Source organism: Tamandua tetradactyla, chromosome 2, assembly GCF_023851605.1.
Source record: "Tamandua tetradactyla isolate mTamTet1 chromosome 2, mTamTet1.pri, whole genome shotgun sequence".
In the NCBI taxonomy this organism is placed as follows: Eukaryota; Metazoa; Chordata; class Mammalia; order Pilosa; family Myrmecophagidae; genus Tamandua; species Tamandua tetradactyla.
Window position 1 is genome coordinate 203,434,757 of NC_135328.1, and position 25,958 is coordinate 203,460,714.

Sequence of the window (25,958 nt, forward strand, 5' to 3'; positions counted from 1 at the left end):
GGAAATTCAGCCTCACACTCTAAAGGCGGGCCCTTGGTCCTTGGCCCTTGCCATGATCCCATCTCTGACTCAGATTCAAAGGATCGAGCTATTGTGAGAATTTGTTTTTAGCTCTCTCCCTCCCCATCTCTTTGTTCCTCTTTGTGCTTTTTCACTGCTAGGACCATCAGATTTTGCGGGGCAGCAATGAACAATGGGACTTGAAATTTCAAGAATTAGCAGCATACAATCATATAGTGATGGAATCTTAAAAACACGCATTCCTTCCATTGGAATCTTAGAATTGTGGTGCTTTGCAATCTTAGAATCTTCTGCCCGTGGCATATTAGAATCCTTGACTCTCAGAGTTTTAGCAGGAGCCTCAGAGTACATGGATGTGGTCCTGGCCTTGCCCGCCTCCCACATGTTTTCTGACCTCCTCTTGCTTCCACTCCCCCGCCAACACCTAGAGCTTTCCTCCAACATGGGCTGTCAGACCCCTCCAAGTAGGAGGGACTTTTGCTCCCTCTCCCTCTTCTGGGGAAAGCTGTCTTACCCTGGGTAGCAGGGATTGGGGAATGCACCTGAAGTTCCAGGTCCTCCTGGGAGCTGCGCCCTGACTTTGCCTGGCCCACATGGGCAGGTGCTGAGTGAGCAGGCTTGAACCTCAGCCTTGGGGCCTGCAGGGTCTCCATAGGATGGCCATGGGTGGCTTCGGGGCCCTTCCAAAGTATTACATTCCTGCTACTTCTTGCTGTATCAATGTTCCCGGGGGAGATTTCGTGCTGCAAAGTTAAACTTAGACAGATGCTGGGACTCCAGGTCTTTCTAATTTTTCTGAAAGCCTAGTGAAGCCTGAACACAGGCTCAGCCTTACCCCCATGTCACGGTTCCTCGTCTGTGAGTGAGCTTGGGCATCTTATCTGAGGACGTCCTGCCTTTTCCTAATCCCTGTCAACTCTGCCAGACCCTCTCTCTCTGTAGACATCAGGGCAAGTGAAGCAAGGATTCTGGTGTCTAGAGGAATCTCCTGGAGAGGCTTGTTAAACATGACCCCTGGGATTCTAATTTAGGAGTTCAAGGTGGAGCCTGGAAATCTGCAGGGTGAACAAGCAGCCTTGGAGATTCTGATACAGGAAGGCAGTGACAAATCTTTGAGAAATCCTGGGAGGTGGCAGGGAAGACGCACTGAAGGCAGATAAACCTGGTTGGAATCCTCTGGGAATAATTTTGGGGAATAACCTCAGTTTCCTCATCTGCAAGGTGGGGATGATAAAGAAAGGTCCTCAGCCCACGGCGCCCGGCATAGGTAATGTTCAGCTAACACTGCAATTCCCGTGGCTCCTGCCTCCTGGGACCACCTCTATAGGGGATGCCCTAAGCCTTTTCTCTTCCTAGGTGGGAGTAGGTGGGGTTTAGTCAATTGTATAACAAAGGCCAAGATCTTTCCTGGGACCAACACTCTGACCTTGGTTTCTCCGAGGGACAAGTGAGCCAGCCTCGGGACCATTCTCCGATGTCAGCAGTACGGCAGGAGCCATTTAGTGGGAAGCTGGGTCAAGGCTGGCTGTTGGCAATTCATGTGCATGTGTAACGTCACACACCACAGTGTGCCCCCCAGACTGCCTTCCAGGTTTCCCCGGTGTAACACACTTTGACGCAAAGGACAGGACACCAGATCCCTTCAAATAGGTCTGGGCATCTCTCCAGGGCTAGGGTGACCAGGCTAGAGATGGGCTTCCTGAGCAGTTTTTCATGCCCATCCCTACGGTCCCCAGCCCCTGCTCTCCCCAGCACCCTGCTCTGTGCCCCCACGGGCTCTGTCATGTACGCCTGCCTGCCTGCCTTCCCGTGGACCTTATCCTTCACCCATACCTACTTAGCTTCTGGTCATGAGCAGCGGGCAGTTCCCTGGGTACCTGGCAGCTTGCTCCCCACCCATGCCCCCTGCCAACTCTCAGAGAGGGCTGGTGGAAAGGGGCAGGGCATCAGTTGAACACAGCTGAATTAAGAAGAGGTATCAGATAGCACAAAATCCAACCCTGCTGTTCAAAGCAACTGAAATGACTCTTTGGATTATCTGCATCAGTGAGTGAAGACGGAAAATAAAGCAGCAGGACCTGGATTTCCCTGGAATAAATTAGGGCTTCTCTCAGGGGAGGGGGGTAGCTGCAGGGCATCCTGCCCCCCGTATGAGGGCTGAGCTGACTCCTCTTCCCAGAACCCAGGCTCCCCCTGCCACTCTTTTGCACAGGAGCCTGCTGTGGCTAGACAGTGAGCCACAGTCCGAGCTGCCTCAGCTCCCCCTTCTATCAGCCCGCATCTCTTGCTGCTCCTCGGCCCATCCAGACCGAGGCTGCAAACTATCCTGGCCTTTGCATCTTTTATTGCACCATACCTTTCACCTGGAATGACCTTTCCCTTGATCTCTTTCATTGTCAAGTCAGCCTCCTCCCTGAAGCCCAGCCCATTTGAGTTTTCCCTTCTCTCACCAGCCAGCAGCAGACACCAAGCGCTTTATCTCCTCTTGAGTGTGGTGGAGTGGGCACTGGAAGCAGATCAACCAAGGTTCACGGCCCTGCTCTGCCCCGTCCTGGCTGTGTAATCTTGAGATAGCTACTTCCCCTCTCTGAGCTTCAGTTTCCCGGCTGTGAGTGGTGGGGAGTGGTCCCTCCTCATAGCACTGTGGTGCACGAAATGTTTTGCACACCCTGACTCACCCAGTCCGGTCCTTTCCTCAGATGGGGAACTGAGGCTCAGCGAGGGCAAGTGACTCTCCCAGATCCACACGCCAAGCCTGTGACAGGGGCAGGGCCGCTGGCCTGGTGTCACCGTGCGCTTTCCCTAGTGTCGCGCCGCATCCTGCTTTTCAAAAGCATTTACGTTATTTTTCTTGGCAAGAGCTTTCCAGCTTTTGGTCTCTAGGGACCCAGGAGAGAGCCCGGGGGTGGCCAGGGGCCCAGCACTGGAGGAGGCGGTGGTCTGGGACCTAGGTCTGTCCTTCATGTGCTTTAGCCAGGCAGGAGGCCCGGGGTGCCCAGCCTCCTGATGGGCTGGGACAGGGCGCGAGGCTAGGGACTGCCTCAAGGGGGCGGCAGAGGGCTCCCGAGAAGGTGGCAGGGTGGGGGCCAAAGAAATGAAGGGGAAACCCCCCGAATGCTATCCGAGCAAGAGGCGCCACCGGTTAGTAAATAGCCACTGCCCCGAGCTCCTTATGTGTCCCCTACCCCCCTGCCGCCCTAGCTCCAAATCTAGAGCCTTATGGTCCAGTACGGAAGCCATCATCTATTCTCATTGGTCTGCCAATGCCCCCCAGGAAGAGGCTGACTGGTCATCAATGGTGCCCCATTTGGGGGTTCTGGGGCAGTGGGAGTGGGGGTGGAAGGCCTGGCACCCTCTTACCCAGCCCGGTCCTCCGCTGATCTGCTGCCTGTCACACCCTCCCAGAGCAGCTGGTCCCCATTGCCATGTCCTGGCCCATGTTTACAAGGCAGCTTATCTCCTCAAGCACCAACTGTGTGTGGGGCAGCTGGAAACGCCGTCTACACTGCTGGCCAGGTGGGGGCTGGCACTCGGGGAAGCTGAGCCAGGAAGGGATTAGTAGCCAGGCAGCGGGCGGCTGCCGAGCCGGGTGAGTGGGCAGCGTGAGTGGAAGCGTTTGGCAGCATGGCAAGAGGTGGTGGGGGCAGGCACCCCAGCAGCGGGGAGACGTGAGCAGCCACCTGCACTTCCAGGAGGGTCACAGTGACACAGAGAGTCTGGGGAGCACCCTCAATCTGGGAAGAAGGCATGGGGGGGGATGCCCAGGAACCCCAGAGGCCCTCGGGCCCTGGAGGCTGATGGGCAAACATGCTGACTAGTGGACTCCAGCCTAGCAGCTTAGGACAGGAAGCCATCTGACAGGAAGCATTGACTGCCAAGCCCTCGTGGGATCCCAGAGTTAATCTAAAGAGCACCAGGGCAGCTCTCTCCAGAAGGTGACCTTGTGTGCCGGGACAGCTGCCACCCGTGCTGGGCATCTTCAGGCACAAAGGGATGGCCGGCTGGGGTACTGCCGGCCAGTTTATGGGAAACCTGCCAACGCCTTCCCTGCGGCTTGCTCTGCTATTCTGCCCAGGGGGCCCACGCTGCCCTCTAATCCCTTCCTTTCCTTTGCATCTTGGGCTCTAGAGAGCAGGTGAGTGACAGACGGCAGGTGCTGGTCTGAGCTGGATGCTGGCGCTAACCAAGGGGGATTCAACTGGCTGCCTGTGGCCTGAATCTTTCTCCCTGGCCAGTCTCCTCAGAGAAACCCAGTGGACAAAGGAAAGGGTCCTGAGATCTTGCATCCCTGTCTGCCCTGTCTCCTTAGATTCCCTGCCCCTCCCTCCTAGCTGGACTTGATATCCACAGCACGTCCACCTCCCTACCTCCTCCTTCCACACAAAGAATTCTGATTTTAATGCAAGCCCATGTGCACAGGGAAAATTTGAGTTGGCCAGGATAAGACAATCCCATTTGTGGCTCTTACGGGGGGCTCTGTAGGACCTCTGGAACCCCCATCCTGCCCTACCCTCACCTGACCCCAGTGCCGACGGCACCCCTGTCGACTCGACTTCTGAAGCACCCCGGGGAGGCTCGCCCTGATTCTAGAGCCCTGAGTGCCGAGTTCTGAGCCATGTCCAATTTGTTTCTTACGCTGCCTGTGCTTTTGATAAGGCAGAGCCAGAAAGGCCACCTGTAGCCTTGTTGTCCCCTGTGATTTCTCAGCTTCACTCTCAGGAGAGTCCAGAGGCCCTGGAACCTTCTAGAACCTTGTAGAGCCTATGAGTCACTTGGTATGTTCCAAAGGTATAAGGGTCTCTCCTGGAACTTACAGAGGACAGGGGTCGTTTTATAACTAAAGTGTTTATTTCCATTCAATTCACTAACCGATTGTTCCGCTCAGGCGCCTGTGTTTGCTCACAGGAGGGAGGCCGTGGCAGACCCCTTGGCTGATGGTTTCCCCATGGCCAAGACCTTCAGTCCTGGGCAAAGGTCCGTGGAGGGAACGAGGAGGGAGAGGAATGACACCCGTTCTCCCCAGGGAAGGGAGGAGAGGCCCGTTTCTGAGGCTGCCCCTGCCTGTGAGGGAGACCCCCTGAGGGCTGGGGTATCACAGTGAATGACATGGGGCCTGGCCTCCGAGGCAGCCTGGTCCAGGTTCCCAGGGAGGAAACTGGGTGCTGGCCATTGAGGGGCCCGTTTGCCTGGGAAGTGCAGGGCAGGCTGGGGCAGGAGAGTGGGGAACGGGGCAAGGACTTTGGAGCCTGCAGCCTCAGAGCCCATTTCCCTTTTCAATCTGCTGCTTTCAAAAACAGGCCTGGGGTGTGATGCCCCGCCACCTTGACCTGTGCCCAAATCTCACTTGGGCTCTGAGGGGCCCAGATGGCCCCGTAGCAGTTGGCTTTGGGGAGGCCTGGCAGCAGATGGGAGCTCTAATGTGGGGGAGAGGAGGGAAGAGTGTTAATGCAAACCATATAAAAAATCCAGAAATGTGCATATAAAATCTCGCCCTTGGTGTATTGCCTAAGTCAGTAAGCAGAAAGCACCTTCTTCCTGGAGAAGGATCAAGTCCTCAAAAGGTAGGAAATGTCAAAGTGTCACTTCATTGTCATAAAAAACAAAAAACAAAAAAAACAACAAACAAACCCCCCAAACCAAAACCACCCCCGACCAAAATTCCCCCGAGTTCACGATTCGCTGTAAACAAACCCAGACACAGGATGAATCCTTCTCAGTGGCAGTCGTAGCTGATGGCAGTCTCTGCAGCCTCAGCCCACAGGTGGGGGCTGGCAGGGGCAGGGGCTGGCAGGTGATATGTAGGTGGAGCCGCTGCTCAGCAGACCTGGCGGGCACCCAGCCTCACTAGTTGACCTCTCTGGGGTCCCCGGGTTCTCCCTCACCCTGGAGGACAAAAGCCCCTTTGCAGCCCTGTAAGCTGACAGGAGAAATGGTCTCTCATTGGTGTTTCTCAAATATCCTCCAAAGTCAGAAAGATTCTTGTCTGCCCAGTGGTAATCGGAATGGATCTTGCAGAGCAGCTCCCGGGTGGCTTCCCGTCTACATGGCGCTTGACTGTTGAGTGAGGCCTGGAAAAGCAGCCCAGGATGCTGGGGAGAAGGGCGGCCCCTCTCTCTCCCCTTCACATTGGCTTTCCTGGAAGGGTTTCTGGCTCTGGCCAGGTCACCTTCCCAGGGGGAATTGGAGAGAAACTGCTTTTGGTCTCCGATTAGACAAATTGCATGGCTCTCCCAAGCCCTTTTTATTTCAAGAACAGTTTGTCGCTTTCCTTGTGAAAATCCTCTTTAAAAATATTCCTTGTATTTCCCGCCCCCTCCCAGGATCTCTTTTCTTTTTTTCCCCCCGTTCCCTTGTTTTCCATCGGTGGAGCTGCAGGTGTTCTTGGTGGCGTCTCGTGGCTGGCGTGCTGCGTGGTTCTTCCTGTCGCCCGTGGCCTCCTGGCAGGTGGCTGACCCTGCGGTGGATGGAGAACCAGGAAGGCTGGCGGGGGCGGGGCCTGGAGCCGAGGCAGGTGAGTGTCAGACCTCCACAGACTGAATCTGGTTCATCTGTGCCCGCATCACCTGGATACTGTTCAGGATTTTTTTCTGGTGGCCAGCCAAGGTGACCCCAACCCGGAGAATGTCCCTTTGGGAGAGAAGCACACGTGTTAGGGAAGTGCATGGGTGAAGGAGGCTCCGTGCCCAGCAGAGAGCTGCCTGGGCATTCCCAGGGCCAGGTAGGGGGTGTCAGGGATCAGGAGGTGTTTGGGGGGTCCAAAGCTGGAGGGAGCAACTGTGGTGAGGGGGAAGGAGCACTTGCTTGGGAGTCAGGTTGCCTATGGGCTCTTCTCTCTTCTGCTACAGGGAAACGTGGTTGCTGAGTAACCACTTACTTTGCATCTCCTTTCATCTTTCTAGCCACCCCCAGTTTGCTGTGAGGAAACCGAGGCTGAGGGAGGTTCTGGGACTTGCCCACGCTCACACAGCTGGTAGGTGGCAGCAGCCCTGGTATGACTCCAAAGTTGGCCATCTCAGTTCTTGTTCTCCCTCAGATGGGATGCTGACTGTCCCTCACCTTCTGGGGATGCCACTTGGCTGATGGGGTGGGAAAGGGCACCTGGGCACTTACTCCATCATCATCTGCGACACGACGTCAAAGGAGGTGAAGCCGGCGTTGGCGAAGCTCTCCTTGTACTGCCCCATCTTGATGGCCTCCAGCCACTCGTCCACGGTGTTGAAGCTGGTGTAGTCGGGGACGGTACGGTCCAGCAGCGGCAGGTTGATTCTGTGGGTGGGGTTGGGTGACCGAAATGGTCAGGCACAGTGGCAGGAGTGTGAGGGTCAGTGTGTGCATGGATGTGCCCGTGGGCTGAGTGTGAACGAGTACGTGTGTGTATCCATCTGCGTGCACAGAGGTGAGTGTGTACGTACGTGTGCATTGCTGTGACTGCAGGCGTGAGAATGAACCTGAGTGATTGTCCATGTGCATATGAGTGGGTAGGTGAGAGTGAGTGTGTGCATGTGCAGGAAGCAAAGCTGGGGCCACCTGCAAAGTGAGAGGAGTCTCTGCAGGGACTTCTAAAGGTGAGGACCTACTAAAAGGGTGAAATGGGAAGGCAATTGTTCCCATGTTTATTTTCAAGAGGAGGTATTTTGGCTGGATTAACTGAGCTGATTATTCACTATTTTCTCCCTGGGCCTTCTCTACCCTTTCATTCCCTGGATTGTGCTCCAGGAGACTGGTCTTATGAACTGCATCTCCCAAGCCCAGGTATGGATGGTGGTGCTCATGGGAATGGTTTCCCAGCTAACAAGGAGTGAAATGGCTTGCGAGGCTACAAGCTCAGGGTGATTTTATCCAGCGACTCAGGGGTCACTGAGGCAGGGCTGGGTTTAGGAGGGACAAGTAGAGGCAAGCATGGTCACTTGGCAGATGAAAGATTTGGACCAAAGAGTCTCTGGCCACAGCCAGCGCTGGATCCCGAGGACACCTGGCTGTATGTCAAACCTCAGAAACTGTTGGGACCATGGGTCCCAAAGAGTGGGTGTGGGGGGCCAAGAGTATGAGCCGCAGGCCTGGTGGAGTGTGCCCTGGGGCCACTGGGGAGAGGGAACTGAGCCATGAGTCGATCTATTAACCAACCAAGATTCTGGATCCTTAGGTGATTTTTCTTAAATGTCCTCCCTGACCATGCTTTAAACAGCTCTGGGTGGTTTCACTGGGAAGGCAGGCGCTCACATGTCTCAGGTGCGAAGGTCTGCACACCAGGCCCCTGACTCCTTCTCCCACCTCCTCTCTCCCCAGGCTCCCTTCCGAGCTGCCTCCCACACTCCAGATGCCTCCTGCCTTTGCGCCCTCCTCCCCTTCCCCTGGACTTCCTTCCCGCATCTTTCAAGACTCAGTTCAGGCCTCAAATTTTCTCTGAGCCCCCTGCCACCCCCACTCTTTGTCCTAGGTTCCTCTTATACTGCCCACCAGGTGTGTGTCCTCCTCTGGACAGTTGTTCTGCACCCCTAAGGCTAGGTAGATGCCAGATGCACTGCAGTGCACAGCGTCTGCCTGGGGCAGGGCCAAAGCCATGGGATGGGGGTGGGCAGCCCAAGATAAGGCGGCACTAACAGGAGAGGGGTGAGGCCGTACCCAGAGGAGAGGGGTGCCATGGCTTTGAGGCTGTTGGGGTTGCGGATCATCTTATCTAGCGTGTTGACGATCTGGCCGAACTTGGGCCGGTGGTTGCGGTCCTTCTGCCAGCAGTCCAGCATGAGCTGGTGCAGGGCACTTGGGCAGTCCATTGGGGGTGGCAGCCTGTAGTCCTGCTCGATGGCGTTGATTACCTGAGAATGACACAGGGGCAGAGTGGGGCTGGGTGGGGTGGGGTGAGGGCATCTGCCCTCTACTCTGGCCCACCTCACCCCCGGCGCATTGCATGCTAGACCTTTTAGATAGATGGCCATGGCAACCACTTCCACTTCTGCAAGATGGTCACAGAGATGGGTGTCACCTGAGTTCCCGCCATCTATTGTCTCTGTATGATTTGGTAGCTGCCTAACCGCCACCCCCCCCCACCCCGATTCCCACCATCCCACCTCCCTGTTACAAAATCTAGCAACCTGAGATAGCTTCTGCCTCTGGGGGCCCACCAGGCTGACCCTCTGCTCCCCCAGCCCCTCTCTCCTTCCCAGCTCTAAGCCCCCTCCTGGTGTCAGGGTTGCCACACTTGCTGGATTTCAGGATCATTTAGAGTTCCAGGTAAGAGATACCTCCCCTGTCAGGTCCCACAGCCTGTTGGTGAGTTGGGCTCACCATTTTTCTGACCAATTGTCCCCTCCACTGCTCCCCAGCATGACTCTCAGTATGATTAAGGCCGTACTTCCCTGGCCTCAAGGCTTACAAGGCTTGACCCTTGCCTTTTCCAAGTTCGTTCTTGAACAGAAAAGTCTCTGCACCTACATCTTTCTTCCTGTGTATTCGTCTTGTACCCCCAGCTAGGCGGTACACGCCCGGAGGTTAGACGTGATCTGACTTGTGGACAGGTGGGCCTTCCCAACTCCCTGTGTCCTGGGGAGCCCAGGGTCCTGTGCAGATATTTGGACCCACAGCATTAGGCTGCCAGACCCAGCTCTCAGAGGTCTTTCTTCTGCTCTGGGGGAGATCAGCACAAGGCCAGGAATTCCCAACCTCCTCTCCCCCATGAGGCTGGCCAGAAAGGCTCTGCTGCTCCCTTGGAGACTTACGTCCTGGTTGGTCATGTCCCAGTAGGGCCGCTCCCCGTAGGACATCACCTCCCACATGACGATCCCGTAGCTCCACACGTCGCTGGCCGAGGTGAACTTCCGGTACTGGATGGCTTCCGGGGCTGTCCAGCGGATCGGGATCTTCCCCCCCTGGGGAATGGGAATGGGCAGGGTTGATGGGTGGGAGGCTGACCTGTCTAGCCTCTGCTCTCAGGACTTCCTGACCTACCCCAGGTCCGGTGCACCTCATTCTTCTCCAACCCCACTGTGCTGCTTTTGACCTCTGGGGATCTGCACTGCGTGGAGCGCCTCCTCCCGCTCTGTCACCTGGAAACGTCCTCCTTGTCCTTTCCCTAACCGCCAAAGAGCTCATCACACTCCTTCGCCCTACAACTGCGCCTCCCGCCTCTCCATTAAGGCACTTATCACGCAGAACAGGACTCAAATTATTTGCATTCTTGCCAGGCTCTTGCACTAGGCTCTGAGCTCTTTGAGGGTAGGGACTATGTGTTTGTCATTCCTTACTGCTTATAATCCTTCAAACAACCATGATTTCCAAGCATCACTGCTCATGGCCTTTCCCCCTAGTAGCCTGTATTCTAGCCACATGACCTTGCCCTGTTCTCCTGCTGCTCCAATACCTGGATACCCTTTCATCTCCTATGTCAGCTCACCAACTTTTACTGGCCTTTCAGATCTCAGCTCACGCCTTCCAGGAACCCCTCCTCTGCCTCCCAGGGCTGGGGGCTTCCTGGCTGAGAGAGATTTCACTCCATATTACTCTGTGTGTACGTGTTCCCCACCAGCCTGTGTGCTCCACAAGGGCGGGAGCCATGGCGTAGTTCTCTCCAAGGGCTTAGGACCCAGCCCAGTGATTGGCATGAGCAGGCATCAGTGAAAATGTGTTGCAGGGAGAGAGGGATATCCATGCCCTCTTCTCTGGCAGCAGGATACCAGTGGGCCCTGCCTCCGTCTTACCAGGGCGCTGGTGTAGGTAGGATCTGAGGTATCATCCTCCAGAAAGCGTGAGAGCCCAAAGTCAGACACTTTGCAGACCAGGTTGCTATTGACAAGGATGTTGCGGGCAGCCAGGTCACGGTGGACGTAGTTCATGTCTGCCAGGTACTTCATGCCAGCCGCGATGCCCCGCAGCATGCCCACCAGCTGGATGACTGTGAACTGCCCATCATTTTGCTTTGGGAGAAGATGAGAAAACACAGAGTGAATGGAAGAGCAGGAATCAGAGCTCGGAGTCGGGACCATCCCCAATGTGGAACGAGAGCAGGACCCTGCCACCCTGGGCTTGAGCTCCCTGTGGGCAGGACTAAGATGCCCAGGGACCTCAGAGAGGCCCATGAGGGGCCCACTTCAGGATGGTGAAGAGAACACGGGCTTTAGAGCAGACATAACTGGCTTGACTCTAGCTATGTCCCTTCCTGGCTGTGACCTAACCTAACCTCTCTGAGTCTTAGTGACCTAACCTCTTGAGTCTCCATTTTCTCATCTCTGTGTTAAATGGGAGTAACACCCATCTCCCAGGGTTTTTCTGAGAGTTAAATGAGAAGGTGCATGGAAGGTGCCTGGCACACAGTAGGGGCTTAATAAATATTAAGCAGTCCGATGGCATGCTTCTGACTCCCGAATCAGCTGGTTGACAGTGATTTCCTGGGGAAACCTCAAACTTTCCTCTCTAGGTCTTGTGCTCTTGGCTCCCCTCTCTGGCCTACATGGCTTTAGGGGAATCCAAAATCTGGTGAGAACTCTAGACCATGGGTCAAGAGTTTCTTCCTCTCCCCCTATTTGAGATCGTGAATGCCTTTGATGAAAGCTGTGAATCTACCCCTTGGAAAAGAATTCACGTGTGTGCACAATCCTACATTCAGCATATAATTTTGGGGTGTTCCTGGCTCTCACCTTGACCTTTAAGGTGACCTTGGGCAAATCCTATCTCTCTTTGAGCCTCAGTTTTCTCCTGTGCATGAGAAGGCCAGAATCATGGATGGCAAACAGATTTCAGTTTGTTTGCCAACTCTGATTAACTGGTTGTGGCTTCCTGGGAATCAAGTTAGGATGGATTCTGGGGTTGTCTTTGGGCTTAGTGGAAGAGAATGCAGGGATTGAATAGCAATGCCTGCAAGGGTGAGGGAATGGAGAGTGGCGGTATGCATGCCATTCTTGACCATTCCAAGACCCCTTCAGGCTCTGAAGGCATGAGTCTATGTCCATCCCTCCTTTTTCTGCCCTCATGGGCCACTCTTGGCTTGCCCTACCCGCAGAAAAGAGTCCAGGGAGCCATTCTCCATGAACTCGGTGATGATCATCACGGGCGTGCTCTTGGTGACAACACCCTCCAGGTGGATGACATTGGGGTGGTCGAACTGGCCCATGATGGAGGCCTCACTCAGGAAGTCCCGGCGCTGCTTCTCGGTGTAGCCTGACTTGAGTGTTTTGATGGCTACAAAGATCTCTCGCTTGCCTGGCAGCTTCAGGTGGCCACTGCAGACCTCTCCGAATTCTCCTGGGACAGACACACCAAGAGAGTGTAGAGTAGAGTGTATATCACCAGGTAGACATGCCCCCTTCCTGGTCCCTGTCAGCTTTGCTCTTGGGGTCTGCAGGAACTCTTTCCCTTCAGTGGTCAATTCATCCTCAGACACAGAACCCCTTTGTAGAATGTGAGGGCCCCCAAGAGGAGATCCAAAGGGATTCAGAAAAAGCCCCGTCACCTCTGGGAGTACAGAGTATGCTCTTCATGGGATTTGGCTGAGGGGTTGGGAGGGAGGATGTAGGGGGACCTAGGGAGATGGGTGAGGGGAGCTTGGGTAAATGGTGGGGAGAAAGCAAAAGTGCTGGAGTAAGAGTCCAGAAATCTGGGTTGCCGGCCCAGCTCAATCAATGACTTGCTGTTGAAGCTCCTTCCCAGGCCTGTGCCTCAGTTTCCTCATCTGTTTGACCAGGCAGTTTTACTAGTTGACCTGTGAGGACCTTTCCACCTTGGGCATTCTGAGTTTTCTGGCCTCGGAGGGTCTTTTGAGACCCCTATCCTGCATCCTGCCCTCTTGCCTCTGCCAAAGGAGGGCACATTGGGACAGATTCTCCACCCATGGCTGAGGCCTCAGAGCCTGTGAGGGTACTAGCCACCTACCTGCTCCAATCACCTGCTCAATTTTGACACAGGAGATGTCAATTTCCTTGGCGAACTCCCGCACTGCCTCGTTGGGGTCTTCATAGGTGAAAGGGTCAATGTAGATCTTCATGCCTGGAGTCACTGGGGGATAAGACCAGGCTGGGTCACATGGGCTGACTCAAGATGCAGGCACATGGAAGGGTGAGTTGGAGTCAGCCCCTGTTCAGAGGGAAATCCATCCCCCACGTGGCCCCCCGTGCACACCAGGAAACCTTCTGCAAGTCACCTGACCTTTCTGGGCCTTGGGGAGCAGAAAGGTACTGAGTAGAGTAGAAGGGTGAGGGGAATAGCAGGGTCAGCAGGGATGGCGAATAGGTTCTAGCTCTAATGAATTAGTACTGGCTTCCAGGAGCACCTTAAAAGGCTGTCAGGATTGATTAGCAATGTCTGTCATAAACATGAGCACAAAGGGGCAGATGGGTTTGCCATTTGATGGAGCCAGAGGGTGCAAAGGAAAGGCGGAGGAAGTCAAGGAGGAAGAGAATTGGAACTAAAATACAGAAACAGCAGGGAATACACTGTGTTCTTCTTGGGCTCCCGCTAAGGGGATTTCCTCCCTGTCTTTCAAGGCCTTGGTCAAGCCTCCTCTCCCCTCAGGAGCCCTTCCTGGCCGCCTCAGGCCCCAGAGGCTGGCGTGGCTGCCTCTCTCGCCGTGGCCCCCGGACCCACCTCCTGGTTCCCCCGCTAGCCAAGATGCCCTGGCAACTGGGACAGGGCTGGACATGAGACATGTTAAAATGATTCCTGATCTCATCTGGATTTTAATTTTTTGATGCAGAAAGAGAGGGTAACCCGGATGTCAAAGATCCAGCTCTGGGCCCAGCACTGAGTCTGCAGATGCTTTGGAGGGAGGGAAAGATGCACGACGCCCACATTCCCGCTCCGGGCTGACTGGTCTCCAGCTGCCCAAACTGCTAGGCTCTCTCCCGGCCAGGCCTTCGTCTGACTTCCTGACACCCCCGCCTCACCCTCTCCCCACCAACGCTGCTCCAGGAACCATGCATTTGGAGGCAGCAGCTCTAGAGTTGGGTTCTGAATAACACGAGCTTTTCTGGGGCTGGGGCCTCTGGCCACTGTCTGGCCACTGTGAGGCTCGGCTGGATGGTGAAGAGTCACCAGCCCTGCTTAGCTATGTGACCTGGTTGTGTCAGTTGACTACTCTCAGCTTCTGCTTCAGACATTCCAGGGGTCTTGGCGTTGGAACCTCTAACGCAGCTGGCAAACTACGGCCTGTGGGCCAAGCCTGGCCTGTTGCCAGTTTGGTACATAAAATTTTATTGGAACGCAGCCATGCCCGAGTAGTTTTCAAGCTATGACTGCAGAGCTGAGTAGTTGCAAACAAGACTGTGTGGCCCACAAAGCCTAAAATATTTACTATCTGGCTCTTTAAGAAAAAGTTTGCTGACTCCTCCTCTAATACATCAGCTTTATTTTGGAGAATTTGTATGGGTGTTTGTCTAGCTCTTTGGGTCAGTGTTTCTTAACTGGGTTCTGCGAATCACCCGGGGGTACAGGATTTAGGGGTGTGTGCGTGTCTGCCATGCATTTATTATTATCGCCTTTTTGGATTAGGAACGTAATTGATGCTCCTTATAAATAGTTCGAGAATGATGGAAACAGATTATTGTAGACAGTAAAAGTTCTCCCCAAATCCACCCTGAAATACAGTAAGTTTAGAGCACAGACCTCTGGCACTTTCTATATTATAATTTTATACACATATACACACCATAGTGTCTGTGTATTTTTCTGGCCATGGGATCCAAAACTTTTAGCAGAGTCTCAAAGGAAACTGAGATCCCCCCCAAAAGTTAAGGACCACCATCGTAGATTTCGAGTGCCTGGGACGAGGGGGTAGGCACATGATCTTTTCTCATTTCTCCCTCCCCTGCACACGGCACAAAGCTCTGCATGCAAGAGGCACTCGATGTCTGTAGAGCTGAGCAGAATCCAGATGACAGACAGCAGAGCAATGATAATACTGGCACTGTCACCTCCCAGGCCCTTCATCTGGGCCTGACTCTATGCCAAGCTCTTTGTATGCATCATCTTACTTCCTTCTCCCAGCAACTCTATGAGAAAGGATCATTATCACCATTTTGCACATGAGGACACTGTGGGATCAGAGAGGTTAAGTAATCTGCCCAAGGCCGAACAGCTAGCAAGTGGCACAGTCAGGATTTGAACCCAGGGCTGTCAGATGTGAGGGCCAGTACTCATCACCCCATTTACTGCCTCCTAGATGCAAAGCCACCAGGGTCTGGTCTATGCCTCCTCCTCTCCCTGCAGTATTCAGCCATGAATACTCCATCCCTCGTCCACCTTGATGTTCGAAGCGCTCTGTGATCTGGCCCCACTTACAGCTCCTACATGCCAGCAAATGGGAATTATTCCCCAGGTACACTTTGGACTTTCTTGCCTTTGTGCCTCAGCTCATGTTGGTATCTCATCTGGCAGGCCCTGGTGCCACCTCTCCGTGAGGCCTGCCTGGACCAGCGCAGACCAATGCTTTCTCCTAGGCTCCTGCAGACCTGACTCCACACCCACTCTTAGGGCCCTGGTGTCTTGTATCACCTCCCTCCCCCACTTCCAGAACACTCTGACCTATGAGGACTTCTTTACCCTTGCTCTCCCCCAGGGGTCAGGGCTTGGGTCTGTTTTGTTCACGCTCAATCCTGGGGCCTGGCACCTAGTGGGTACACAATAAATGCTTGTTGAATGAATAATAGCATTACTCAATTACATGCCTCGTTTCTTCCTCTTTACCTATTTGAAGCTGTGGATGCCTTTGATGCATACGATGAAAGCTATGAATCTATTTCTTGGAAGAGTCTTCACGTGTATGTGCACACCCCTGTATTTACCACATAATTTGTGGGTGTTCACAGGCCCTGGAAAGCTGTAGGGAACTTTGAACCCCAAGTTATGAGCCCTTGCCCTAGAATATGGTCTCTGAAGTCCAGATGTGAGGGTGGTATATAATAGATGTTTAATAAACACTTATTGAACATATGGTTCTGAGTGGGGCCACCCCTGCTTCCATCACCCCTTGGTTTCACCTCACCATGAGTACACGATCAGCTCACAGTTCAATGCAGATTTACCAGGTACCAGGTCCTGCTCTAGGAATTTTACCAGTATTGGCACGATGAATCCTCCTAACCACCCTCCAGGTAGGTGCTGTCATTGAATTGAATCTTATGAAACTGTCAATAATTGACTATTTCTGACCCACAAAAGTGGCAATTTCATTTGGTCCAAGCTAATATCATCCAACTGTGGTATAGAAAAGTCAGGTGGCTCAGGGAACACAGGAACAGCTAGTAAGTGGCAGATGTGGGATCTGAACCAGGCTGTCTGCAGTGTCTACATTGGTAACTGCCATGCTACTGGTTTCTTTCTCGTGCCTCCCACGTCTGTCTCCTGGGATGGAAGGTGAGCTCCTTGGGCCAGAACTTCACACAGGACTAGCTCCTGGGAGGGGCGTTTGCTGAATTGAGGTTGGATACAAACTTCAAAGGCTGAGACTTCAAAAAATACTGGGCTGTTGTCTGAATGACTTACAGATGTCAGTGCCACCGAACCCAAATGGGAGATTCAGAACAAGGGATGAGGAGCCAGGTGTCTAGTGACTGGGTTCAAGTTCTGGCTTTGCCACTCACTAATAAGGATCACAAACGAGCTGCTTTATGTGTTTGCATCCAAGAGCCACCATTGTGTTGATCCAACTGTGTGGCCTTGGGCAGGTTACTCAACCTCTCTGTGCCTCATTTTTTTTTTTCCATCTACAAAATGAGGATAATAAATAGTACCTACCTCATAAGGGGCTTGTGAGGATTAAATGAGACACTCTGGTTAAAGGGCTTAGTAGAGCTATTGGCATACACAAAGCACTGAATAAATGTTACCAGTTCTAAGAAAGGTAGGCTGTTAGTGTTATTAAATGGTATCATGTAAAAAAACACTTAAAATACCCATTAATTCATTCAATCCTCACAACAACCCTGCAAAAGTAGTATCATTCCTGCCACTTTCCATAGAAAGACTCCGAGGCTCAGAAAGGTCTAATGACTTCCCCAAGGTCTCCCAACCAGCCAGCGGCGGAGCAGGCGGGGGAAGCCAGGCGGGTCTCTCTTGTTCCACATCCAGGCTCCATAGACCTTGTACTCGCTCAGAAATCATGAGGCTGGTGGACATCAGAAATCATGGGCCTTTGCAGGTGACCCTGAGCCAGCCCCATACATCTGGGGCCTCAGTGTTCTCCTCTGTCCTGACCGCCTGGGGTTGTTGGGCAGCTACTGGCTTACAGGGCTGGGGAGGTTTGAAAAGAACAAAGTCCTGCCTGGTCTACTACTACGACTGAGGCTGCAGAGCAGAGGAGCTTGGGCTTAGAACGTGTTGATCCCTGGGCATATCCTGGGGTCTATTTTAAAAATAAATTCCTGCTTTGTCACCTGCTTCCTCATTACCGATCACACTCTAAAAAGTTTTTGTGCTCCTAAAGGGCTCCAGGTGATGGAATGTGGCCTGGGGTCGTACCCCGTCTCCTCTTTCACAAAATAGGGAAATTATAAGGCTTCCATGAGTAAATAGACGCACAGCTTTAAAGTATTTCTTGGCACACAGAAAATACTAAATTTATTAAGCCACAACGACGATCATGATTTTATTATTTGGGGAGTGATGTGATTTATGACCTTCCTTTTTAACACACAGTTGATTTTTATTTCTGTGTGGCTAAATTTGTGACTCTTCTATTGCTTTATGATTAGAAAGGCTTTTTTCATCTACATATCAGTTAAATATCAGTTATCTAAATTAGCTCCTGGAAATTTTAATGGCCTCATTATTTTTACATTTATGACCAATGCTATTTCTAAGCCCAGGAATTTTTACTTCTCATTCATTCTTACCCAAAGGTATCAATGTCTAGAACTCCTTGATTTGGCTCTTTCTTTCATAGCCCAGACCCAATTCTGTGGCTACTGCTAGGGGCACTATTTAAGAACATATCAGAATCCAATGATCTCTCTCATTCCCTCTGCTGCTGGCACCCTGGTGTAGCCCCACCATCTCTGGTCTCCCTGCTTCTGTCCTGGCCCAGCCCACCCTACCCCTTTTGGCCCATTCTTCACAAGGCAGCCAGAGATGTCCTATCAAAACTAACCCAGAGCATGTCAGTCTTCCGCTCAGAACCTCCTAACAGCTCCTACTTCCCTCCAAATCCAAGTCAAGGCCCGGCAATGGCATATAAGAATCTGCATGCCGGAACCCCCCTGCCCCACCTCCTTACCCCTCACTCTGCTCCAGCAACACTGGCCTCTTTGCTGAGCCTGGAACCCACCTGGCATGCTCCAGCCTCAGGACTTGTGAACTGGCTGTTCCCTCTGTCTGACATGCTCTTCCTTCAGATGTCTCTGCGTGGCTCGGCACTGCATCTCCTTCAGGTCTTTGCTCAAATGAGACCCTCTTAATGTCAACTCCGACCACCTTATTTAAAAACCCTAACCCCCACCACTCTCGATCCATTACCTGCTCTACTTGGCCTTTTTCCCATCACTGTTCATCCTCTCATATACCCTACAACTTGGCGATTTATTACAAGTGCTTTTTATTGCCTGTCCCTCCCACTAGAATTGTAAGTTCCACAAGAGCAGGTACCTTTGGTTTGTTTGTTGTGTGTTCCTAGGACCTAGAACAGCGCCTGACACATGAAAGTCGGCCTGCAATAACTATCTGATGAATGAAGGGATATGCTGATGCTCGCCCTCCCTTACCATGTGACAACCTCTGGAGTGTATTGGAGGAACCCTAGGGTACCCACTGAGTAGAGTTTGAGAACCTATATTGTACCCACGTGGAATTCCTTTTGGCTGAGTGGGCTGAAGTGAGGACTAAGCTCATTCCACTCCCGGCAGACTACCTGTTGTTCCGAGGTCAAGTGGAGAGGACTCTATGATCTGCTCTATCTCTGCTGGGCCTACTGGCAGGGTGTGTGGTGCATGTGTCCCCAGCCCTGACCTAGTAGGAGGGACACTAGGGGAAGTGAAAGCACTGAGTGGGGGGAGGCAACCTCCAGAGGGGTCATAGGAAGCAAATGACAGGGAACTGAAGTGCCTCTCACCTCTAGGCCCAGGGCCTGGGGTCATCATCTCATCCATACACCCATCCATCCATCCATCCATCCACCCACCCACCCACGCACCCATCCATCCATCCATCTACCCACCCACCCATCCATCCATCCACCCACCCACCCATCCATCCATCCTCCCACCCACCCATCCACCCACCCACCCACCCAATCACCCATCCATCCATCCATCCATCCATCCATCCATCCATCTAATTCAATTTATTCAGCAAACATGTATCTAGTGCCTACAAATGCTGGGCACTGTGCTGGTGCCGGGGAGGCAGTGGGGAACATCAGGCACAATTTCAGGCCTCCGAGCTCTTCTATTACAAAGTGGAGAGACAGGAAATGACCACCACAATGAGGCCCGATAACAGTAAGGATGGAGGAGTCACGAGGGATGGTGGGACCCTAAATTCATGGTGGGGGTCAGGAAAGGCTTCTCAAATGGGATTGAAAAGGGCGAGTCCTGAGAGATGAGTAAGAGTTAAACAGGTAAGAAGAAGGGAGAGTGCTCCAGGCAGAGGGCATGGCATGTGCTAAGGCCCAGGGTGAGAGTAAGCTTGGCACATTCAGAGGACAGCCTGCCATTCAGTCTGGCTGCAGCATGGGAGGAGCAGGTGAAAGAAGGCTGGAGAGGTCGCTGGGGGACCGATAGGGAAGGGCCCAAGGGTGCTGGCCCTACTGAAGTGTACATACTGTGGCCACTGGTGTAGTGCTGCAGCTTGTCCGTGTACTCCGAGTCAGCACGCTCAAACCCCCGTCTTCTGGAACAAGAGCAAAGGGCTGGAGCCACCTGAGGTGCCCAGGAAGCTGGGGGCGGGGGGGGGGGGTCACAGTAGGTGATAACGAGAGGAGGGGCAGATCCTCAAGCCACCACCTCCCTGCCAAAGGACTCCCTGATGGCCCTTTGCCCAGCAGTCTCACCCTTCATAATTGCACAACCATCCCTTCCCACCTCTCCCATCCCAACCGTGGGCTCATTCTTTCCCCTGTCCCCTCTCCAGCCAAGCCCCTTCCAAGGAGGAAAGCCACCTCCCACCATGGCTTCTATCCACCTGTTCTCAAGGCTCAGTCTGTTCTAAAGGGGAGGATTCTTTAAGGAAGAAGAGAGCTTCTCTTTGTATTATGTCCAGCAGAAGTCAGGGAACTGGTCCTGTCCTGCCCTCCTGCCTTTGCACATGCTGTCTCTTGGCAGGCTGTCTCCTCCTAAATTCTCCCTCGTTTTTTAGCCACCTCAGCCAGGAGGTCTGACCCAAGCCCCCCAGCCTCCTTTCCAACTCTCTGCTTATGGCCCTATTCATGGAAGGGGTGTGCTCTGTACCCCTTCTCCACCAGCCCCTTAGGTCCTAGCACTGTGCAGTCTTTCCTGCCCACCACCTGAGATGTTCCTTCAGGCCGATGTGCTTAGTGTCTCGATGTGCTGCCCCCTTAGAAGGTGGATCACCAAAGGCAATGCCTAACCCAGAGGGGTGGACTATTCACAGCGGGCATTTAGGCTGTGGAAGGCCCCTTGAGGGTACCCAGGTGGACCTAAGTTTCCCCAGCCCCCAGGTAATTATGGAATGCCTCTTCTGGCTCAGGAATGGCTGAGTGGATGGAGAGCACCCAGCTTGGGCGGCTGGTCCTGGGCCAGGCCGGGGTCTGCCCACCCACCTGTTACACACGATGGCGATAACAACCACGGCAATGAGGAAGACCAGGCCGGCGGCCGAGGAGCCGATGATGAGTGGCAGCTTCTCCTGGATGCTTGTTTGGTACTCGGCTGGGGAGAAAGCACAGGGGGGTGTTCTCAGCCTGGCTAGGCGAGTCCTGACCCACTGCCCCCCTTCCTAGGACTCCTAGGGTCCCCAACCCCTGTCCTGGTTCTTGATAGCTCCTGTCACATGCCCACGTTACAACCCCTGAAATGCGCCAACCCTCAGTTCTCATGAAAAACAATACCTACATCTCAATGCTGAAATGAAAAACAATGATAGCTGGTACATAACAGGGGGGCACTTAAAGGCATGGACTCTGGAGCCAGACTCCCTGAGTTTGAATCCTGATGATGCCACATATTGGCTGTATGACTTCTGGCAAGTGACTTAATCACTGTGCCACAGTTTCCTTACCTACAAAACGGGAAGAATGCAGTTCCCATATTATTGTTCTAAGTGCTATGTAAAGCACTTAGTAAGCATGGCACTTAAAATATGTTAACTAGTATTGTTTGTCGTTTTTATGTCAGTCACTGAACAAAGTCTGTTACAAATCTTGCTTGATCCTCAGAACAGTCCTGTGATGCAGGTCCTATGACTACCCCATTTTACAGAGAGGAAACTGAGGCTTAGGGAGGCCACAACCTCCCTGAGGTCACACAGTTAGGATGTGGCCAAAGCCAGGATTTGAACCCAGGCCTGCTTAACCCAAGGCCTTCAGGTTTAATGAGATGGCGTGTAAGATGTGCTTAGCAGAGGGCCTGGTGCTGGGAGGCCATTCATTATATGTCCAATGCCAGCAACATCATCAATTTTTTTTAGTACTGTTATTATTACTTCTTGTCTGCCTCCCAGAGTAGCACAGGAGCCTGTCGAGGTTAGGGACTAGGATAGCTCTGGGTCCTTAGTGCCCGCACAGGCCTGGCATTGGCAGGGCCCCAGCATGTTTCTTCCATTAATAGATGGCTTTTGAAAAAAAAAAGAAGAAAGAAAAAAAAAGAGAAAAATAAAATGGCTTTTGGGCCAGTCCCCCATACCCCGGGGTCTGTGACACACATTCAACATGGAAAAAGGCTTAGAGAGGTAAAAAATGCTGGTCATGAGGACAGAGGAATTTTATAGAGGAGGTGAATGCTGGAAGAGATAGTGGGGTCATAATGGAGGATTTTGGGGATGAGATGAGAATTCAGGGGTTCTGGAGCCTCTGCATTGCTCAGTCAGGCCAAGGCCAAGGCCCATGCCCAGCAGCTAAAGAAGATACTAAGAAGGGATGCTGGGGCCGGGTGGTAGGAAAGGCAGGGGGCTGCCCCAGAGCTCTGCTGGGCTCCCAGACTCACAGAAAGGATGACCATGACCATCGCTATTCCTTGGTGAGTGCCAACTATGTGTTGGACCTCGTACCGACCCTATGCTAGGTCCTATACATGTATTCTCAATCCTTAGCTGGGTTTGATGATGATGATGCTGGTGGTGAGACAGTTGTTATCACATCCATTTATAGATAAGAAAATGGATGCTCAGAGTAGCTGGGTTTGATGATGATGATGATGGTGGTGAGATAGTTGTTATCACATCCATTTATAGATAAAAAAAATGGATGCTCAGAGAGGTAAGATGACTTGCTCAGGGCTACAGAGATTCAGCACTGGAAACCCCACTGGCCTGACTTCAGATCCCACATGCTTTTAACTATGCTGATCCTCAAAGATTATTAGAGCAGGAAGGGTTCTTAGAGACCACATGGTCCCAGACTGGGAGACACACAGCCCAGGTGCTGGGACCTCCCACTCCCTTGACCAGAGCAGACATTGCCAATCTATCCCAGAACACTTTCCTGCTGAACTCAAATGTGGCTTCAGAATTCTCCTCACTCTAACTGCAACACACTGAAGTACATATAAAATGTGTTTGCTTTTGTTTTATAGATGAGGACAGTTTAGACCAGGGAATGGAAGTTACTTGCCCAGAGTGTCTTGGCAAGTTGGGGGTGAGCTCTCAAGAGCCCTGGGAAGTGGAAGTGGCCTGACTGACGTGGCGGTATCGGAGGAGTCTGCCTACAGCTGGGCAGATCGTACGCTGCCCAAAGGTTCCCAGTCGGGACGGGGTGGGGGAGGGCTGACAGCCAGAGGAGGGGCTGCCTTTTCCGGTTCGCACGAAGGCCCTTTGTAGGAACGGTGGGCCTTGAGTTAGTTCCGTTCGTGGAGCCTGCGCCCTCCTCCTGCCCTCCAGACGCCGCTCACCTTCTGTCATGGTCTGGAAGTACATCTTGCCACTGTAGCGCCCATAGCCTGCCACGGTGCGCGCCCGCACCTGGAAGACATAGATGGCGCCGGCTTTGAGGCCCTGCACAGTGACCGTGTTGGTGGGGCTTTTTATGGCTGTGGCGTTGTACTCACTGAGCTCCTGCCGAGGAACAGAAAAGACAGTTAGTGAGGTCCTTGCCCACAGCGGGCCCAGAGCCCACTGCCCATGCTGGCCGCTTTGGGGCAGGACTTGTCATTGGATAAATATTCATTGTTCCCAATTCTTCACTCCCTCCCTGGAACAGAATTACACACCCATGCCTTTGGCGACTCTCCCCACAAAAGTAGGCAGAGTATATTTCTCAGCCCTACAGGTGTTGGATTTGTCCATAGGACTCGCTTTGGCCATTGGAATATTCTAGATGACATGATGTAAGCAGAGGCTTTCCATGTGCTTGCTGTTTTGGCTTGGCCTCTTGTGAGTCTGCCACCTGCCATGAGGAGGGCTTGCCCTGGATAAAAGCTGGTTCCAGAATGACAGACAGTTAAAGACCTTAACCCAGTCCCTATTCTGGAATGGGTCGACCTCAGTTGACCCACACACAAGCTAGGAACAAGAAAAATAATATCTTCTTGTTGTAAGTCATTGAATTTGGGGGGTTGTTTGTTTTCCAGTATCATCTCAACAATAGCTGACAAATACACACGTATTCAGTGGCCACTGTATACAGACTCTGAGGACTAGACTGTGAGTTCCTGGAGACATCAGGGAGCAAGTCCACTTTATTCACATCTGTATCCCCCTCCCTGCCCCATGCCTGGATGGATTAAGTGGAAAGATGCCTGCTCAGCCTCAGCACACTTGAATGAGGCAAGGACAGGCTCAGAGAGGGGAAATTATGTCCAAGGTCACACACATCAATTGTTGGCTGCACTGGGATTCAAGACCAGGCTTCTGCCATGGCATTGCCTCTGATGTCCCTCCCTTTGGGTACTCAGGACCTTTTATTCCCTCCTGTTTTAGTTTGCTAAGGCGGCCAGAATGCAACACACCAGAAATGGATTGGCGTTTAATAAAGGGGATTTATTTAGTTAAAAATGTATAGTTCTTCAGAGGAAAGGCAGCTAACTTTCATATGAAGTTCTCTCTTACACGGGAAGGCACAGGGTGATCTTTGCTGGCCCTCTTTCCCAGCTTCTGGGTTCCCCCAGCTTTCTCTGGCATGATTCCTTACTATATCGCCAAAGGTCTGGGCTGAGCTGCGAGTGCTGAGATGAGCTGTGCTGAGATGCTTGGGCTGTGCTGCGTTGACCTCTCTCTTAAGCATCCAGCCAATTAAATTAAACATCACTCATTGCAAGAGGCACGCCCCCCAGCCGACCGCAGGTGCAATCAGTGACAGATGAGTTTCACATGCCATTGGCTCATGTCCACAGCAACAGAACTAGGCACCTTGACCTGGCCAAGTTGACACCTGAACCTAACTACCACATCTCCCTTGGCCAAGATGATTCCTGCTCAAGCATCTGCCAGCCACCTTTTAAACCTTCCTCAAATGCCTCCGTGCAGGGCCCAAGCTGGGCACTGGGGACCTAGGGTAGGGCTAAGGCACAGGCCTATACTTGGAGAACTCGGTCCAGAAAAGAAACTGTTGAGGATCTCAACTGTTTGAGGACTATGGACCTGTTTGAGAAAATGCACACTTGATTGTATGTATCAATCATATGTATGTGGGATATACAGAAGCCTTACAACCCTCCTAAAAAAATGAAGATCCACTGTGAGTGACACTATTATGGGCATTATCATGCAGAGATTAAGATTCTAAACTGAACTAGACTTCCTGGGTTCAAATCCTGACTCTGTAATTTATTACCTTTGTGACCTGGGGTGAGTTCCTTAACCTCTCTGTGCATCTTTTTCTTCATCTCTAAAATGGGGACAATAAAAATAGTAGCTATCCCATTAATTATACAGTGAATTAATTTGTATAAAATGCTGAGTCAGCGCAATGCTCTGAGGGTCACAAAACCCCGCCTGGGTGGGGGTGGGAGTGGTGGATCGTCAGAGGAAGTCAGGGGTAGCTCCTTGGAGAGTGGGGGGCAGTGGAGTGGAATCTTAACAAACAAATAGAAATCTTCCTGGCAAAGAAGAGGGGAGAGCATTCTCGGCAGAAAAAAGCAGCAGGTGCAAAGGTAGGGAGGTGAGAACGAGCTTGGCTGGTACATTTGGGGCCTGGGAGTAGGAAAGGGACTGTACCCCCATACCAGTGGGAGGCAGGGATGGGGTCATGTAGGGCAGCAGTAAATGGGAAGTCTGTTCTCCTGAGCCAGAGCATCTGGTCCCTCCTCCAGAAAGCCTCTCTGAACTCCCATCCAAATGGGCCTCCCCTCCCCTGGGACCTGGAGTACCCACTGTGGGTGCCATTGGAGGGGTTTCTGCCATGCCCTTTTGACCTGGGCCCAGGCTCGCCTTACCTCCTTGAACAGAGCTTCTAAGGGAGGCGTCTGTGTTCCGTTTCCCTCTATACCAAGCACAGGCTCCTGCGAAGCACACGGTGAAGGCTGTGCTCCTTTGCTTGGCATTGGAGACCCTTCCTGCCCTGCCCTTGGCCTGTCTTTCCTGCCACGTCTCCAATGCCCTCTAGGCTCCAGCCATATCCCCTTCCTTGGTAGGGGCCAGATTTAGCAAACAAAAACACAGGATGCCAGAGAGGATATACAAATGGCTAAAAAGATGCTCAACATCGCTAGCTCCTAGGGAAATGCAAATCAAAACCACAAAATAGCATTTCACATCCACTAGAATGGCTACTGTTAAAAAAAACAGAAAACTACAAGTGTTGGAGAGGCTGTAGAGAAACAGAAACAGTCATTCTCTGTTGGTAGGAATATAAAATGGTTCAGCCTCTGTGGACGACTGTTTGGCAGTTCCTTAGGAAGTCAAATATAGAA

At 52.6% G+C, this 25,958-nt stretch overlaps 1 protein-coding gene and 1 pseudogene across 6 annotated transcripts in view; both read right to left on the reverse strand.

Moving 5' to 3' along the window:
• LOC143658568 (thiamine transporter 2 pseudogene) overlaps positions 1-4,638 on the reverse strand; it is a 27,172-nt pseudogene extending 22,534 nt beyond the window's left edge.
• EPHB2 (EPH receptor B2) overlaps positions 4,577-25,958 on the reverse strand; it is a 185,043-nt gene continuing 163,661 nt past the window's right edge. For 4 of the 6 annotated variants that reach the window (XM_077150912.1, XM_077150909.1, XM_077150908.1 and 1 more), the window contains exons 7-16: positions 23,001-23,163; positions 20,717-20,825; positions 19,760-19,827; positions 12,883-13,005; positions 12,008-12,255; positions 10,716-10,931; positions 9,738-9,887; positions 8,644-8,837; positions 7,132-7,287; positions 4,578-6,648 (exon numbers count right to left, since the gene is read on the reverse strand). In XM_077150912.1, coding sequence (XP_077007027.1) covers positions 6,540-6,648; positions 7,132-7,287; positions 8,644-8,837; positions 9,738-9,887; positions 10,716-10,931; positions 12,008-12,255; positions 12,883-13,005; positions 19,760-19,827; positions 20,717-20,825; positions 23,001-23,163 — 1,536 coding nt within the window. In that variant the 3' untranslated portion in view covers positions 4,578-6,539. Of the gene's footprint in view, positions 6,649-7,131; positions 7,288-8,643; positions 8,838-9,737; positions 9,888-10,715; positions 10,932-12,007; positions 12,256-12,882; positions 13,006-19,759; positions 19,828-20,716; positions 20,826-23,000; positions 23,164-25,958 lie in introns of all 6 variants that reach the window. The other 2 variants (XM_077150911.1, XM_077150913.1) reach the window with 2 other exon arrangements.